Genomic DNA, 19,087 nt, shown 5'->3' on the forward strand with positions numbered 1-19,087 from the left:
ATAACCGCTCCCAGTGCAGCTCACAGGGAGAAACACCACGAGCCCAGCTGGAGCCACTGTCACTTCTAACCCTTGGGACTACTGTGACCGCAAGTGAATAAGAAAAAAATCATTTTTAAAGGAAGTTGAATTAAATTGCCTAAAAAAGTCAAGTCCAGACTTTAAAGAAAAACAGCGTGTACATAAGCAATGAAATATTTTTGTCATTAAAAATAAAGATAAAGTAGTTCCTTATTTCCATCTGTAGGAGGTAGAAGTGCCCCCTTGGTTTGGGTGGGCCTGAACAGTCCATACTGTCTCCTGCTGCTCTCTGCCTCTAATTGCATTACTTTTTCATTTAATTAAGCTATAAATTTACGCCGTTTTTTAAGCTGATATTTTCTCTTTGATTGATTTATTTAACATCTTTGAAAATATTGCAGACAGCTGTTTCGCACCATATCTTATTTTTTAAGCTCAGCACACTTGATTCCTTAGGCTTCCTCAAACAATGTGTTTCATTCTGCTTCTTTTAGCCATCACGCCTCTTCTCTGCTGGAGGTTGTTTATTCCGCCACTTGTGATTCTGTAAACGCACCCAAGATCTTCATAAACATCTTTACAAATAATTTAGCCTTTTAAAACAAAGTTATTTTTTGGTATGTTTAAAAAGAAACCCCAGAAATAAACAACTCTAAACAACTTAATTGACACTTATACTGTGACCTCCATTTATTAAAAGGTTCTTTAGTGCTGGGGTGGCCGCAGGACTCTGGGTAGTTGAAGCAGAGGTGATGTGTGTGTCTCAGCTATACCAAGGTCGGCTGTTTGGGCAGTGATTCAGTGTGAATAGGAGTTCAGGGAGAGTAACTGATGTGCGTCAGCAGTTCGGGGGTTATTTGATTTTGCCGCGGTGGCTGATGGAATTGGCAGCTCAGACTTAGGAGCATCTTTCATAGCTGCGAGTCGGGACACATCAGGGTGTACATGTACTGTCACTGCCTTCCCAACCTTGGCTGGGATATGTGTTTTTAATGAGCAGCAATTCTGTGAATGTTTTTACTTAACTGGAGAAAACAGTTAAGTGCGTAATAAAATGTACTTTACATATTTCACATCGTTTTCCCCCTTATTTAAACATGCTCCAAGCTCAGCTTTCTTAAGAGGATTACACTGGTCACTCACGTCTGTGCTCAGCTGAATCCCCAGAAGTTTCTGTTGTAAGGCTGGGGCAAACGGTGGGTACCGAGTGCCTTACACCGACAAAGTCACCGAGTTTGTCCGCTCTCACGAGCCGCAGTTGAAGGAGCGTGGGTTTTGCAGAGCAAGACCGACCCATCAGCAGAGCTGGATGGGCACCCCCAGCTAGTTCCACACTGCCATACACAGTCCTGCTCTAGGCTCAAACTGCTGCTATCGATTTACCAGGGTATTTTAAGACAAGTGTGGTTTTAATGCTGTTCATCTCTTTAACTCATTTGCATCAGCATGCACTAGCCCTAACTGAAGATACTGGTATTAATCTGCTTTGGCGGGTGCTACTGTAGCTCTGCTGCCGAGAACCGAACATTTACCGCTTTGCTCTTTTCTTTTGTAGATCTCTGAGCCAGGGCAGCACAAACTCGAACATGCTGGATGTACAGGGAGGCGCGCACAAAAAACGGGCCCGGCGCAGCTCACTTCTGAATGCCAAGAAGCTGTACGAGGACGCCCAGATGGCGAGGAAGGTGAAGCAGTACTTGTCCAACCTGAACGTGGAGACAGACGAAGAAAAAATCCAAATACTGTCGCTTCAGTGTGAGCCTGCATATAGCACTCGTAAGTAGAGTGATCTGGAAGGGTGGTGTGATCTATGAAACGTATAACAATCGTGGTCCTTCCCTAGAAATACTCATTTAAGATCTTTCTCTTCTCCTTTTGAGAAAAAAATGCTTTAGTAAGTGTTTGTTTGTAAATCTGTGTACTAACAGATTCAGTGAGCCAGCACTTATCGTCAGCTCTTGTTTGAGCTCAGAAAACTTCAGTGATGTTCTCTGTTTTGACCTTTAGTTCTGAAACGGAGTGTCTTTTCATCAATCTGGAAGGAAATTCAATAGTGCATTAGCTCTGTTCTCGCCCTGCTGTCCTTGTACGGAATTAGGACGGATAAAAGTAACGTTTACCATATGAACAGCAAGAAAATGAAAAGAGACAAAATCAATATAGAAACTGCAAGGGATTACAGCTGAGAATAAATGGCGAATGTTGAGAAGGAGAAGTTAGGTCAATACTGACGGATGGAACTGACATGGTTTGACAGCCCAAAACTGCGGGCTGCAGCAGGACAGTTCCCGTCACCTGAACTCCTGCGCAGCTACTGAACAAACTTACCTGACCCGCTGTCTCGCGCAGTTCAGTGAAATCGTACTGAAAAATGAGAAACGTTAAATTGCATTTTATTGTCATCCTTAGAAATTTCCACTTGCTTGCAGGGTAGGTCTCCTTTCCTTCTACTCAGAAGTTACACTGTGGTGGAGTTTATGCTCTACCCTCACCCCGAAACAGTAAACTAAAGCGTATCAGAATGATCTCTCGATAGATGATCTGTGTGCAAACCTAACAGGAGACAAACAGAAGGGTTAGGAGGCTGTTTCTCAGTTGTTTGAAATAAATAATTTCAAATCCTGTTTGTACGGTGCTGCCATAGGTATTTGGAAGTAAAAATAGGGAATATATACCGACTGTCTTACTCCATGTAGTCAAGCAAATCGAGTCCTTTTCTCATTAAGCATCACTAAAGGATAATGAAGGTTACTCGGGTATACAGATAGATATGTAGTAGTTGAGACTACATGGGTAGTTTGCAGAGGCAGCAGAAAGGTCGAGGAGCGCTGTGGCGCCCAAGGGCACTGCCAGCCCCTCGGGGGGTTGTTCAGCGGGGTGGGAGCACTGCACCGTCCCCAGGGAGCTCCCCCCCGGTCGCTGCCTTTACCCACATCTACACTGTGACCACGTAGCTTTGAATCGGGGCGGCTGGTACGTGGTCTTGCAGATGGTTTTTCTGCAGGTCAGGTTTTTTTGCAGGTAGACGGAAAAGTCCAAGGTCCAGCTGCCCAGTCTCTCCCCACAGCAGCGCATTTCTCCTGGCCTTGCTTGCAGGAGGAATGGGCAGTGGTAGTGCTGCAGTCCAGCCTTACGCGAGGGAATTGGAGTCAGATGGCCTTAACTCCAGAGTTTATTAATTGCTGTGTGAAGCAGAACCCGACTCGGGGCTCTGTGTTGTAATTCAATTGTGCCACCTAGTGAAAGGTTCGATGCCCACTGCAAAACCACCGTTCCTCTCCCTTCGGTGGCGTGACGTCACTTAGGAGGAGATGCTGTTGTGCTTTTGCACCTTATGTGCAAACACCTCGCATACAGACTGTAATTGTGGTAGAAATCAATCACATTTTTTTGTCTTATGGTAAAGCACCTCTATGACCCTTCAAAGAGTTCAGGTTTTTTATTGCCACTTCACCTCACAGCTTCTTCAGCGTAACCAGATAGGTGTGTTTGGAATAGAAATGGTTCCAGATACGTTTTATCTGCTTCATACCGTGATCGCTTTGTCGGGATGGTTGTACCTAGAGTGACTGTAATAATCCTGCAATTCAAAGTGCAAGGTATTTATATGCAATTTTTCCATAACAGTGACAAAGAATTTAAGTGAGAGAAGAGGAGCAAAATCCTCGGAAATGTCTCCAGTACCCATGAGATCAATTGGCCAAACCGCTAAAGCCCATCAGCACCAACAAAACAGGATGAGCCAAGTTCTTCAGGTTCCAACCGTGAATTTGTACCCCAGCAGGAAAAAGGGTCTGACGAAGGACCATGTCACATTCAGTGAGTGTCTCCAGTTCACCTGTCTGGGGAGTTTTTTAAATTAAGTAAGAGGGAGGAGCTGTTCATGGCTGGGGGGGTTATCTGAGATACCGGTATGCCTCATTTACTTCATTCCCTTGAAAACAGCTGAATCATATTACCGTGTTTTAAGAGGGCATGTTGTTTACTTAAGTCATTTGCACTGTTTTTAATAAGTTTTCTTAAAACAGCTAATCATAAGGTGCTGGCTCCAGACGCTCTTGCTTTACTTTCAGGACTCAATACTTTCTCTGACAGCACTTATTTTCTGGGTGCCTGAAAACTGTACAGACATCATCCTGAACTCAAGAGCACCTTCTAACTAACGTGATCTTAAGAGCCCTCTCTTGAACAGGGCAGATGTTCCGTGTTAAGTCTTTTTATGAGTTTTTCTGCATTCTGAAGGGGCCTTGCACAAACGGAGCAGGACAACATTGCTTGTTTCTTTCCATGACAAAATGAGGCATAATACATTGGAGTGAAATCACTGAGCCAAATCACAGCCATTTGATATTTTAACCTCTGGAACCATTATAACAACGTTATTGTCAAATAGAACACCAGATTATTAGTTGCTCCTAGTGAGCATGGATTTTTTTTTTTTCTGTCTCTAGATTTGCTTGCTGCCAAATGGTGTTACGTATTAAAATGCTTTTGGCCTATTTGCATAACTGTTGTACCATTTGAAAGCTACAGTCAAGGTTTATTAAATAAAGCAAGCTGCAGTCAGTAAGTGATAGGAATTGATTATCTCATACATCGAGCATTGATATCCATTACAATAACTTCAGAAAACAGCATTCTGCAGCATGCAAAATAGTTTATTTCAAGTATCCTGTTAAAAACTTGCCTGAGCAGCGTGGTTTGTTCCAGAAGCCTTGTGAAGAGGTGTTTCTCCATTCCTGTGTGTTGAGTGTTGATCTAACAAGGTACTGAGAAATTAAATGAACTATGCAGACTCTGTGTCCTCTGCAAGGTGGTCTGGCGGTGAACGAGAAACCCCAGATCATCACCAGTTTGAAGTACAGCGATGCCCCAACTAAACTTGCTGAGCTCTGGGTGGTGCCTGAGTGCTGATTTGAGAACTCCTCACTGTGAAGATCTTGAACTGACTCGTCCACGATGCAAATTGTTCTTAACGCTGTCCAGCAGTGCCATGGGCAGGGGTTGTCTCCAGGCTTTGTATGTTACAGCTTTCAGTCCTTTGCCAAACCCGCGACTGCTCTGAATGTTGCAGTGGTTCTCGTTATGACCTGGGTGTTTCCACCCACGTCAGATGAGCGGACACTGGTGGCGGTGGCCACCACTGATCTGGTCTGGGTTTGAAATGGAGACTGTCTCCACATGCAGAATTCATCTGAACACCTGCTCCTCTCTACCGAATGTTCCGGTGGCTGTTCAACGTGGGGCTTGTTTGTGCTTTAAACAGATTCCACCAGCCTGAAGGAAGAGCACTGTGCAATAAATGGTTCCGTTGTTTTTGCAGGTACGGGCTCCCCACAGAAGTCACTAAGCTTGTCTGAGGAAGTAAGTAGTAAGAAGCAAACAGAAGACACGATGTCCATGGCATCGTCTTTGCACTCCAGCCCACCCGCTTCTCCTCAGGGCTCTCCACGCAAAGGTACGTGTGCCGCCTGACTGTTCACAGGGCACGTGTCAGCATCCGTCGCCCTAACTCGTGCCCGTGTTGTTCTAAACCTGGGGTGGGCAGCGGCAGGAGTATTTGTAGGTCATGACATGTAAGAGAAAAAGTAGTTTAGAGTCTCCGTGTCAAGAATAGAATCACGTCTTTCCATGAATACATGTAGTTTTTCAATGTGCTCATATGTTTTGTCCTTAAAAGTCAGCTGCTGTTTAAAAAGAGGAACAGCGGTTCTCTTAAAAACTGCTTGAGTGCTCCCGACAGAACTCCCAGTAGATCTTCAGCGCTGCTGCCCGCCAGCGTGTCGGTTCAGATTTAGGTGGCTGGTTCGATGAATGGGATTCGCAAACCTGGGGGTTTCTTGAGGACGACAGTGTTGTACGGAAACTGCGGCTGTCGAGATGTCTTATGTTTTCACCTAAGGTAGCTGGAATCTCAGGTGATTAGACAGAGCTGGAGATCAGATGGTGTCGTAGTTCTCCAGAACAGACAGTTTTGATAGCTGCAATGTAGAGCATCCACCTAAACCCTCGAGTTGCTGTTCATATTTTTTGTTCTTGTGCACAGGGCTTTGTATACATCCCTGTCTATCATGATGCCCTGAGAACCCCTTTATTTTTGATGTCTTCATCTTAAAAGACCTGCACCACTTCATCATTAGCCAGCCTTGGATGGGAATTCATTTGAAATCTCTAAACGCCACTTTGTAGTCGGCCAGTGTGGTCAGTGTCGAACGGCGTAAGGCGCTTCTCCCTCCCTTCTGTGCTGCTTTTGCCTCACTGACAGCCCAAAGCCACTGGGTTAGCATGGCATGGCACGGTGACTCCCTGCATCTTCTCACCCCTTTCAGCGGGAGATCATGCTGGTCTGTCCACTTCTGCCTTCACCAGATCCTCTTTCCTTTAGGAGAATGCCACTCGTTTTACTTAAACACAGCGTATGTATCAGACGCTTAATTACTTGGGTTGCCCAAACCAGCACCACTGAGATTTTCTGAGCATCGCTTGTGAACATGTTATTTTTGTTGACTTTCATCTGGTTCTTTGTAAAGAATATTGTGTTTCTTTGGGATTATTAAATTAATTCAACTTGCTGTCAGCATATTTTTAGCACTGATGTAATTTGGTGGAGGTGATCCATACCCTGTTGTATGTGTAGTGCTAACAGCTCATTGAACTAAAATCAGGCCCTTCACAGACAGCGGGAAGACATCATTTTGGGCACGAACACATTCCAGTTAATCTTAGATGTCGTTTTCTTTTGAGCGATACCCAAGTGATATGCAAATAGGATTGAAGAAAAAAAGGGTTTTAAATCCAGGGTGTTACTTGTGCTGTTGTTTATCTCATCGCTTATCAAGATCTGCCTGTGTGTTCTTCGTTGTAGTTGGCAACATCCAGAGGCTGGATAACTGCAATCAAATGAACCTCTCTGGCTCTTCCTCATCACTCGCCAGCGAAACCAGCAACAAGAACAGTGGACAGCGCAGCTACGGAATAGGTGGGGCTTACTTACAAAAGAAAATTCAGATGATTGTCAAAGCAAGAGACAGTTCTGATATAAATGACAAGGGAAAAAGAGAGGAGGAAAGTGAAAAGGCAGAAGCTGAGCGTGAGCACAGGAAAACGAAGGGACCCTGGTTTAGAAGACTTAGGGAGAGAAGCTTCTCCAGGGAGAGATCAGCTTTTACTGCAAAGAGGAAAGCAGAGCCCCTTGAAGCCTCAGAAGGGAGTGAAAACCCAAAGGAGAAAGACAGTGATGCTCTGAGCACAGCAAGTATCTATAGCAACAGCAGTCTGTGGACATCTTACTGCCTGTGCGTGAAGCCTAGGAGGAGGAGGAGGAAGACTCTGTGATATATTTTTAGAAGACAGACTATGATGTCCACATTGTGTCAGATATTCTGATTTGATCTAAGTTACTTTAGCATTATTCATTTACATGTTTAAGCTGTTTAATGTGCTTCCCTTCCAGATATTTGTGTCAGTTATTTGTAGCTAATCACCCTTACAGTGCAGTGAAGACAATAATGTGAAGTTTAGAAAATCAAGGAACAGGTACAGTGACAGTTCCGTTACTTAGTGTTTCACAAATGCCAATGAAACAGTAAGTCCCGCTGCACTCTTAATCAGCCTCTAGATAGTCCCTCATATGATGTGAATCAGATGCTCACTCCAGCGCTGGTGTGTATTTGCGCTGGTCCCATCTTCTGGGGACCCTTTCAGCCCAGCTAAGCCCTGTCCTGGTCTGTTCGTGCACACGTGCTTCCAGACGGTGTTAATCTCCTTAAAGAAGAGGAGCCCTTTGGCTCTCCAGATCTTTGAGGTTCTTGAAGGAGAGCATCTTAAAATAAAGATGCACTGTGAGAACATTTTCTTCTGCAGTGCAGTTGTGTTAATTTGAAGGAGTTCATTAGAAGCAGTAAAGAATATGAGGCATTAATTATTGTCAAAGGAAAGGAAACCGGAATTTAATCTTAAAAATGCTGGTCTTACATTTTCTTCGTTTACAAGATTCATTTTTTTAGTTTGATAATACTGATTTTACTGCTCGTATTTGCTCTGAAAATGTTAACAGCAATGTTCAAGCTTAAGCTGTGAAATCTCTGGAATTAGGAGCTGTGTGCTCAGTGGTGTGTGTACCAGATGCCATCTTATACAGCCTCTGTATTTTTTATGGACATAAGGACATGGCTCTCCTGTGTTGTGTTGCGTGTATCACTGGCTTTTACACTGCCAGCTCATTTCACATTGTCACCCAATTGGCGTCAACATATGGCAGTCCAGCTTGAGGGCACATGTAGGTAGAAATGGAGCGATTGGCAGGAATTTGTGTATCTGAGGACTGTGTCAACAGCATGTTAATATGGTCTGCTGTAAAGAAAGACACTATTTGGATTGCTTTACGGATGCCTGTTTACCGATACAAGAAGCAGCTGATGATCCAGTATTTTCCAATAAAGGTTGTAATTTTGCACTTTTCTGCACATCAAGTAAGGCGTATCGTAGACTGTTCTCTCCTAGTGAAGGCAGGCATGTGCTTCCAGACGTGCAGTGGATTTGCTGTAGAGAAACCCCCTGGGACCCAGACCAGACCAGACGTGCATTGCTGAGTTCTGCAGGAAGTATGTAGCCAGAGCCCACGGAAGTCCCCAGAATAGTCTCTTTATGTTCACTCCAGGTACTAGGAAGAGGAGGTGTGGGTATACGGGGCTACATACATCATTTGTGTTTGAAAGAAGGTATTTCAGAGTAAGGGTAAGCCAAGCAGAAAAAACACGCTATGTATTTTCCTCTGGAACTGGAGAGGTCTTCAGCTGTTGCCCTTCTGCAGGAGCAACACTGGCGTCTGGTCCAGCTCCTGCCAAAGTTGTTTCCCGCTTTTGCTTCCTTCTCCGTTCATTTTGGAACGGATAATAAAACTGAAACGGACCATATGGCTGATCCCCAAGTGCTAATAGCTGGCTTTTACCTTAGCCAGCATCTCCTCATCCACTGCCAAAATCTCTCTGGAGTCTGATGCGACGGTAGGGCAGAGAGATAGCGGGAAATGCCGGACGTTTATACCATGGGACTTGGCACCTGCAGAATTGGAGAGTCCTGATCTAGCTGCCTGCTGTTGATGCTGCAGCTGTTGGTCCTGGTTATGTAGGTTTAACCTTCTAGTCTGGAGAGTAGTGGAGTTGCAGGTAGGTTATTGGTGTCACCAGTGTTGTGTGAATAAATGACAGTGCTAGTTGCTGATGGATGCTAAAAGCTTTAGTACCATAAAAAGTTCAGTGGCCAAACAGACTCTGATTGTTATTTCTTTTAAATATCCTTGTTGAGATGTGTGTGTCAGCACTTCATTGTCATACCTGGTAAACTCGAATTGCTCATTGACCAAGACGTTCTCTTCTCCTCTCCTTTAGGCTATGCCCTCATACCTTCCACTAAATCTGATAACTTCTCGGACTCCAGTCACAGCGAGATCTCATCCCGGTCCAGCATCGTGAGCAACTGCTCTGTGGACTCGATGTCAGCGGCGCTGCAGGACGAGAGGGGTTTGTCCCAGTCTCTCATTGTGGTGGATTCAGCAGGGGCAGATAGGAAAGAGCATCCTCAGCCCCTGGCTGATTATGGCCAGCCATGCCCAGGGTAAGAGGCAACTGGTTTGGGTTGGGCTTGGTGTCCTGGTGTCCTTAGAAAGGGTAACAAAGCTTTGGTCAGGGCACAGCCGCTGCTGTGGCTCTTAAGCTCTTGCTAGAAGCTGGAGCGCTGGCAGCTCTGTAAGGGAAGAGCTTGTTTTCCCAAGAAGCTTATAAGCACCAGCTTATTCCCGTGGGTGGAGTTCAGACGGACATCTCCTGCAGGACACGGCGAATGTGTTTAATAGCCGGGATGATACTCCCTGAATGAGTGCAGTAGCAAGAGCAGCAGAAGAGGAACAGGATCCTGTCACTTCTCTGTCAGTCAGCAGTGCCAGTCACTTCACATGCTCTAACGTGGTTTTTAAGGATTGTCATTATTACCATGTGTTGCTCAGGTGAGCTAGAAGCTTCCTGCTCACACAAGGGCTCATTACTTCAGCGTCATGAGAACTTGTCTTGTGCCAAATGCCCCTTCATACTGGCCACGAAAAGCCACCTTTGCTGGTGGCCAAAGTGGAGTGACTTCTACTCTCTAAACTCGCTCTTTTTGCAGATCCATACCAGATAGTGTTTTTTCATTGTTCCCTTATGCCTTAGTTTCCATGAGTTTTGGAGGGAATAATGCAGTTTTCATGCTAGAACTTAGAAAATAGAAAAGCAGAAGAAAAAAGTTGTTTGCACGTATCTAAAATGTTCCTCGATTTCACAGCGTGTCAGTACATAGCTGAGGGACCTGTTGAATTTTAATGTGCTGCATTTGCTAACATGACTATTTCTGATCGGATAATCTCTAGCAATCCTTACTTCATGTATTCTGAATTCATGCAAACCTGGCTTTATTTTTTTTCCCCTTAATTATGCATTGACAGTGATCAGAACTTTTAGCAGCCATTTCTTTCAACGAGAAATTTTCTACTGGGCTTTTCAGAATCTGTTAATCCAAATCGCTTCTACAAATGTTATTTATGTCAAATACTCCCAAATGTTCTTGAAACACAGCTACCTCCACTCTGTCTGAACAGCTTTGTTGCCGCCGGTGAAGGGGTTGGGTTTTATTCGAAGTATTTATTTGGTGGTTAGTTTATAAATGCAAGGAGAAAGGTGGTAGGAGCCTGACACCAAGAGGCAATTACTCCTCTGCTTTCTGTCAGGCACTGGCTTGCTGGGGGAGGTGGAGGGAAGTTTCTTTGGGCCAGAGCTTGATGGAGCTGGGCTCAAGCCTGTAGATGCCTGTTGCAGACTTGTAATTCCCTTGGATGTAACTTCTCTGCTGCCACGTGCAGTACGGAGCCGGGAGTGACGACATCTCTTGTTGGTGCTCCCGTGTGCCTTGACGTCACTGCCTTCCCGGTTTAAAACCAGAGTTCACTTATCTCTAAAACCAGATAATTGCCTCTAGCACGTTACTCATTTTAAAGCTTATGAGGGTGTTTGTTTGTTTGTTTTCTGATTTCTGTTGTTCTCAAATGTAGCTGGTCAATCACTAGGCCTGCTCTCATCAGAGGGATGGCTTTCACCTCCTCCATGAGCAGCGAAGAGATCTCCCATGAACATATCACGGTGGAGGCAGCAGATAGCGGCCGAGGAAGCTGGACCTCATGCTCAAGTAGTTCTCATGACAACTTCCAGAATATCCCAAACCAGAAGAGCTGGGATCTCCTCAATTCTTACCGTCACACCCAGCTGGACGGACCTATAGCTGAAGTCGATCCCACAAACTGTTACTCTGAGGAGGGTTATTTGTATTCTGAAGCCTTTTCCAAAACCAACAGGCAGTCAAAAGCCAGCGTGGAGCTTGATCAGTCTCGGCAGAGCTGGGCCTCCTCCAGCTCGCTCTCGGACACCTATGAAACGAACTATGGAACAATCAAGCGGAGGGGGCTGGAGAACTCTACAGCAGAGCAGACGGAGGTTTTGGACTCTAAAGCAGGCGCTGATACAACTTACAAAACTGTTACGTCGAGCACAGAAAAAGGCCTGATAGGTAAGGGGAGCCAGCGGCTTCGGGAAGCTTCTCCAGCTGTTCTTTGTTTTGATATGAGGTCGTTAAGGAACGACATCAGCAGGTCTGGGGGTTGGATGGCATGTTAAACTCGGCTTTACGTGTGGTTTGATCGGAACACTACGCAGACAGTGCGTTTTCAAGCCACCTTCTTTCACATTAGGAAAACTGAAGTAATAACCAACCCACTTCCCAGTCCCTTCCTGGCTCTGCAGGAGAGCTGTCCGGAGGCAGATGTAAGGCAGCTCCTCCCTGTAGTGTGACCGTTCAGTTTTTTGGATGATGTTGGAAGCGCTCATCGCTGTAGGTGTTCCTCTGGCACGCAGCAATGTGTGTGGCTTCTTGAAGTCCACGTAACACAGACTTCCCAAGGACCTGAGAGGGAGGAGCATGACTGCTGCGTGGTACGGAGCTGCCCCACCTCTCTGGAGCTGAAGGGCACAGCAGGTTCCCTTCCCACCTTTGCGATGTTAAAGCGCTGTTGATTTGGTTAAACTGCTGCAGTTTGGCTCTATATGAAAGGAAAAAACCTTGTAAAATGTCTTTCCAAAGGTGCATAGTTCTACCGAGATGCCTCCCCATCCTAGGGAGTTCAACAGCCCAAACGAAAGCAGCTGGGTTAGGAGCAAGATAAAAGGTGGAGTGCAAAGCTTTCTAGGCTGTAAGTCAAGGGTGCAGCTGAAATGTGATTTAATTACTAAGTGTATTGCCAGGGGGGTTTGTGTTATCAAGGGTAATTGCCTGGATAAACATGGCAGGTAGGGTAGAGGTCTTGGATCGCGTTCCTCCTCCTTGGCTTTGTGGAAGAAAAGCAGCATGGTGGGAGCTTGCAGAAGACGTGCTCACAGCTCCTGTGTGTGTGCTCTGCCCTTGGAGCCTTCCAGAGCTGCTCCTGAGCCTCTGAGCTCTTCTAGGCACTGACACGTCGCCTATTCAGTACGTGGTACCTTTGCTCCCAGCTCGTCCCTTTCTCTTTGATGCTCTTTATGCCTGTGTCTGCTTAAGCGAAGATCTGATACAGGTGCATATCACTTCTGGTTTGCCAGCGCAAATCTGTTATTCACCATTGCACGATACGTGAAGGATACTTTCACTTTTTTTCACCATTTGCTGCTTCTCTGCAGACAGCTTGTGGCCAGAGTCTGTAATGACTGCATGAGTTCAGGCTATTGTAAACAAAACAAGACCCTTCAGTTTGTTTGCTTAATGAGTGCTGCGGTTGATAGTCCCCAGAAGGACTGGCACGAGCTTGCTTGCCTGAAACCTTTAAAACGGAGCTGGAAAAGCACTGCCCACATGCTGATGGCAGACTGCGGTCTTGGCAGAATCCATAAACGTGGTGACTGCATCACTTCACGTGCATCTCTACGCTCTACAGCACTGACCATTTCTTGCTGCACCCTTCGCTTTACCAGCAGGGAGCAGGGGGAACAGTGATGTGCTGATGTGGTACATCCAAAGGGAAAAGCTTTTGCATTACTATAGTAGACATCAAAATTTATACCACTGCCTTTTAGTTATGTTTCCCGTAACATCTATGAGGAAATTCACCCCATTTTTCCTTATAAGTGAATATTCAGCTGCTTGAGAAGGAGGATTCCTTGTGAAAGGGTTTTGTAATCTTCTGAGACTGTGGGTGAGTGACAGAAATCACAGACACTTAATGCTGTGGACATTAAATGCTCTTAGAATGTTTTGTGTAGATAGAGTTTGCGAGACGTTATGGATTGGAACTTTACAAAAGGGCACGTTATTCCTGTTCCGTTATTACAGTAGGCTGGGTGTTAGCTCTAGGAAACCTGAAGCTTTCTCCTTTAAAGGAGAAGAGACCCACCCTCATCAGTCCTCCAGCCAAGACTGAAGGTGGCAGGGTTTGCTTGGAGGACCCATCCCTTACCCCAGCCCTTCAGGGAGAAGAAAGCCTCCATCACTCCCCCTGCTTGCTCGCAAGAAATGCGCCTTTATCTTCACCCTTCTGCGTTCTTGTAAGATAAGAAGATATTACAGTTGCTGAAATCAGTGAAGCAGAAACGAACAGGCGCTGTTTGAAGTGTGTCTACGAGAAGGATGCAAATTCACTCAGCTGCCAGATGTTAAAAATTACCCAGCTCTGAAACTCGCCTGTCGCAGCATGTACACAAAAAAGCCCAGTTTAACATGCACTTGAGCCCCAGACCTGGAGGTGGGTGGGAAGGGGGGGATCTTAAAGCTAAGCTTTGGTTTGGGAGCCCGGGTGAGCTGAACTGCTGATGATCGGGGCAGGAGAGTAGGGACGTGTTAGAGGTGCAAAATAACGAATGCATTTCTGTCCAGTTTGCCTCGCAGGGGCAGGTTCATGGGATACTGGGGGTTTTTTCTTCCTATAGCACAGCTGATGGATGGTTTAATGTCTGATGACACATGAGTTGATACTGTGCTACTCGATGATCACACATTTCTGTTAATCCACTGATGGGTGATGAAGTGGATGTTGTTGAAGTCAACTAGCAGTTCTTGCTCTCGGTCTCCAGCACCCTGCGCAGAGGAACTTGGCACTAGTTGCCTCAATCTCTTTCATTTCAGTCTCCCAGCCTGTAACAGAGTGGGAGCAGACCCGGCCGGCAGCATTGCTGCGCCGGCTTCTCCGTCCGTCCCGCGGAGCAACTCAGCATCCCGCTGTGGAGAGGTGCCGCGGGCGCAGGGAGTACGATGAGCGCTGCAGCCTAGAGAAGGTTATAGTCCTGCTTGCGCTCAGTTGGCATGTTGCCTAATGAGTTCACGGGTTCTGATGCTACTCTGATTTCTAAATATAAGTAGAAAACAAATGAAAGCGTAAATATCTGCTGCTGTCGTTATAACCGGTGTTTCTGCATTTGCATTTTGTTGTCAGTTTCTGTTTTGCCATTGTAACATTTCATGATTTTTTAACGTTTTGTTTCCTTTTGTTTTCTTCTTTAACATTTCCATTGCTTATTTCTTGTGCCAGTGTACTGTGTCACCTCACCTAAGAAGGACGATAGGTATAGGGAGCCACCGCCCACCCCTCCGGGATATATGGGGATTTCTTTAGCGGACATAAAGGAAGGATCGCCCCACCACCCACACCTAAAACCTCCAGACTATAGTGTGGCAGTGCAGAGGTCAAAGATGCTGCACAGTGACCTCTCTAGACTTTCATCAGCTGCTCTCGGTAGTGAACCGGTGGCCTGTATTTCATCGAAGATGCCTCAGTGGCATAGTCGGCAGCCGTCCAGCCCCAAACTAGCAGATATGCCTGACGCAGATAGTGAAGAGGATGGTATGTGAACACCTGACTCGGTAGATGTTAAGTGAACTCTGTGTGAATCTGGTCTGTGCAGTGTTTACTTGGCGACGATGCTCTGGGCTTTCTTGTGGTCATTCTTGGAGATTAAAACTTGATTAATCTCTGGCTATGCAAGTGTGTTTGTGTGGCTGTATACACATGCATATACGTATGCACGTATATACGCGTGTTGAAAGAAGAAAGAATGCCTTCCCTTTAGAAAAAGCATGTTGACACCGAACAGACTCTAAATGATATATAAATAACTATATATATATGTACATATACAGATGAGATCTCCCAAAGCACAACTGGGACGCTAAAGAGCATGTAGATCCTATTTTTTGTCTTCCCAATGTGTCCCCTCTCAGAGGTGACAATGACGCTAAGAGACACTGCCAGGCTATAAATGCCACGTGGGAAAAACTCCAGCCTTGTTGGGCGGATTACCTGGTGTCCCGCGGGTTTAGGATGGCCTCGGGGTGATTCCCTGAAACGGGTGGTTTGGATTTGGTGGGGGGGGGTGGTGGGCAATTCTGAACCACTTTCACGGTTCTGTTCTCACATGCCAGCATTAAGCCGCCTTATTCCTCCACAACTATTTCTGGAGGCTGAGTTTGAACAAAATAACAGTGGATTTCTGTTCTTCTGAAAAGCGCGTGTGATGAACCCAGACTCCTCAGCCCAGCTTGGCCCGACAGTGTCTCTTCCAGTTAAATTTTTCATGACCTTGTTTGAGGCAACAGCCGGTGCTGCCAAGCATGGCCCTTACCGGGTGACCGAAATTCAGAGATTTTTCTGAAAAAGGCTGCTCTTACATTGTGTCAAAAGTAACTTAAAGTTTGGGGAATTTCTCCTTAACTGTTTATCCGCTGGTTGTGTTCGGTACCTACGCACCGAGTGATCTCTCTGTTCCCTTCGCTAGTGAACTTCTTTTTTTTTTTATTAGAACGTTGTGGTTATTTCCTCCAGTTTCAGTCTGGTGTAAAATGAGCGTGGATTTAGATTAAAACAATTTCTGATGCAAAATGATCCTATCTTGGGCCTTAAAAATATGTAAAAAGTATTTAACACACCTATTAGTACCGCACCTCAGACTTGTGGTAAAGGTGACGTTGCCCAGCAGTAATTCAGTTCTGATATTAAATGGCTTCGATGTAAAAATAAGGAAGTAATTGCTTCAAGCATTCTTAATTCAAATTTTTCTAAACTAAATTTAACCAGACACTTTTAGATACACCTGCTTTACTGAAGCGCTTGGTTGATTTTGTTTGGGGTACAACACTCACTGCATGTTGGCGAGTGATTTCCTGGCTTTCTCTCCCAAATCGGAGGCTTTTGGCATATCGGGAACTGCATGCCCGTAATTTTGGGAAGGTGGGGGGTTTCTGTTCTGCAGTACAGCTTTACTGTATGACTAATTTATTTACTGTAATCCCTCAGCCTACCTGAGGAGCTGATAAATGGTGATAGCAAACATGTTGTGGTCAGTGGTTAAGCCAGTGAAACCACGGCGGTGAAGCCGCGCGGTCTCCGCAGAGCCACTGTAGTCAGATAACGGTGCGGTGCAGGCAGGGGACCCATGGAATAACTCACTCTTCTTTTTCTCTTGTTTTGCAGAAGATGAACAAGTCTCAGCAGTCTAACCATGGGTTATTTCTGTAAGCCACTCACCGCACGTGGGATGTGGGGAGGAGGACCACGCCATTCCGTTAGCCAATGCTAACGTTGCTGCTGCTAACCTCCGACATTGCATTTGCCTCTGCCACGGGCGAGGTGGGAACGGGTTGGATCATGCCTCATGTCCCTCTACCTTCCTTCAGTCCACCTCTGCCTCACCAAGCTGTTTCTGCCTGCAAACAGAAAACCAAGGAGCTTTCCTGGGTACTGACACGGTACCCGGGGATGGACCAGGCTTTGCGCAGTTGGGAGGACCAGTCGTCACCACCACGTGAAACGTGGAAGCGTTCTTCTGTATGATACCGTATAACCCTTGGGTGGTTTTCCATCGTCATTGTTTTCTACATGACCATTACAAGTCTCAGAGTGTTATTTTATGAACTTTAAAAAAAAAAGATATATCAAAACGTCAGCAAAAGTGAAGGACGCTGCTGAAGTATCTGCAAATAATTTATTAATTTAAATTTGGTTTTGATGGGAATTTCCTTTATTTGTGTTGGCAGTGCTCTGGTTGGCTGATATAAATGTTTAGTCGATGTGATAGTAAGTGAGCTACACATAAACTGTTGTGCTCTCTACGTAAACACAGAAAACTACCAACGGGACCTTGTCAGGTGCAGAAGTACATGGATTTTAGATCAAACACAAATAGAGCACAAAGCCCTGCAGGCAGCCCGGCCGTCTGCCGCTCCCCGCCTACACGGACCCAGCAAAAACCCTCTGCCCTGGAAGAAGTTTGGGGAATTTCCTAGCTGCCAGCCAGCTCCCCGCTTAGGGAACCATTTGGACCTGGTTCGGACGCAGTGGAGGCTGCGGCTCACAGGGAGCTGGGGGCAGGCTGCAGCTTTCCCAGCAGAGCTTTAAGCAGGTTTTGCCCTGCAGAGCTCACGTGCAAAGCGTGTTGCCACAAACCAGGACTAAACCCTGTGTTGTGGGGTTTAAGATCATCCCACGCATTCTGGCCTCTTACCAGAAGTGCGCAGGATTTAGGTGCAAAGGTTATCGTTAAAAATAAAATGGTAAAAAATTATCCATCACCTTCATTTCACAGTCGAGGTTGTGAAGCTGTTAGATGACGTGGTGCTGATAGAGGAGTGTGAAGTGTTTTACGATGGGTAAACCCCCCTGTTGTGCTCATCTGGAAAACCCAGATGATCTCAAAGCAGGGTGGTTTCAGTCCCAGGGGGTGGTGGTGGTGTCAGTGGCAGTGCTGACCTACAGCCCGCCAGTATTAACCCGAGATCCTCGAGTCAGATGACTGCTAGTTTGATTTTGCGGAGCCAGCCAGAGCACAGCGGGGTCGAACTGGAAATACCGGCAGTGTCTGTCTGTCTCCCAGCACACGGTGCCCCATCCTGGTGTTTAAAATTGGACATGAATGTGTGAATATGTATTTAAACATTGACTTGTAAATCTTCGTTGTGATGTTTACAGCCTAAGCTAGAAAGATGTTTGTCATTTTTACAGTGCCTCAGCCATGATTTCGATGTCCATAGTCGTGAAGAGCTTTAAGGGTTTTATTTTCCATGTGTGCGCGCAGGGGGTGCAAGGTGAACATGACACAAGTACCAAAAAACAACCCAAAGCCTTTGATGCGCTTTCCCCACGGCAGCGCGGGACCGACGCTACCGGCTGACTGTGCGTAACCCGGCGCCGGGTTCCATCCTCCCGCGTGGCCGGGGACGTCCCGTGTCAATGGGGATTCACAAGGCGTAAAGGGGCCGCGGTGCGAGGGAGGGATGTCCCCTTCACCACTGACTGGTTGGCTGTAGGGATTCTTGGTGCAAGTATCTGAGGAGCAAATGGTTGAAAAAAATACATGAAAAATCAGCTGAGGTAGATGATAATAAATGCATTTGCTTTTTCGAGGCCTTAATGAAGATAATGAAGGTGCACAGGCCTTAATGAGTAAAGATTAACGTGTCAAACCAACGTAGGGCAGAGCGGTTGTTCCCAGCACGTGTAAAGTTGACGATATAACTGTTAAATCGGTATTTTTGTGGGATGTCAACCCAAGCCCCAGCAATCCCACCGTCAACCATCATTTCTCGTTAACTTCTCCGTGGAGGCTTTGTCGTTCGTCAGAAAGTCACCGGTGTTGTGCCAGGTAAATCAGCTCCCGCGGCTCCCGCGACCTGGGTTCTGGAGCTGAGTTTGGTTTGGCCTGTGGAAGAAGAGCGTAGGGGGTGAGGGGTTCTTCCTTCCTTTCCCCAGACCTGCCTGTGAGGGTCTGGGGAAGCTCCTTGGGGGAGCGGGGCTGGCGTCTCGCTGGCAGGTGAATCGTGGCCCGTCGAAGCGTGGTGTTTGCACATCAACAGCGGCCGTCCACTCCGCGGGGCTCGTCAGGACGCCGAGAGCTTTCTCGAGTGAGCGCAAGTCCTGCTGATGGTATTCCCCTGGTATCCACACAGCTGGTGTCAGTAACTCATGCCTGAACACAGGAGCTCCTGCCCCTGCTGCCTGGCGGTGTGGCTCGCCGCCGCTGTCCGCGCT

General features: G+C 46.3%; 1 protein-coding gene across 1 annotated transcript in view; it reads left to right on the forward strand.

The window, feature by feature from the left end:
* Nucleotides 1–16,560, forward strand: part of RAPGEF6 (Rap guanine nucleotide exchange factor (GEF) 6) — a gene marked incomplete at its 5' end in the record, with an annotated part of 43,873 nt that extends 27,313 nt beyond the window's left edge. The window contains 8 exons of the mRNA XM_010137984.1: nt 1,577–1,797; nt 3,649–3,840; nt 5,345–5,479; nt 6,887–7,000; nt 9,411–9,636; nt 11,102–11,613; nt 14,597–14,908; nt 16,535–16,560. Coding sequence (XP_010136286.1) covers nt 1,577–1,797; nt 3,649–3,840; nt 5,345–5,479; nt 6,887–7,000; nt 9,411–9,636; nt 11,102–11,613; nt 14,597–14,908; nt 16,535–16,560 — 1,738 coding nt within the window. The remainder of the gene's footprint in view (nt 1–1,576; nt 1,798–3,648; nt 3,841–5,344; nt 5,480–6,886; nt 7,001–9,410; nt 9,637–11,101; nt 11,614–14,596; nt 14,909–16,534) is intronic.
* Between the last annotated feature and the right edge of the window lie 2,527 nt (nt 16,561–19,087).

The sequence above is a fragment of the Buceros rhinoceros genome, unplaced genomic scaffold, assembly GCF_000710305.1.
Source record: "Buceros rhinoceros silvestris isolate BGI_N320 unplaced genomic scaffold, ASM71030v1 scaffold7176, whole genome shotgun sequence".
In the NCBI taxonomy this organism is placed as follows: Eukaryota; Metazoa; Chordata; class Aves; order Bucerotiformes; family Bucerotidae; genus Buceros; species Buceros rhinoceros.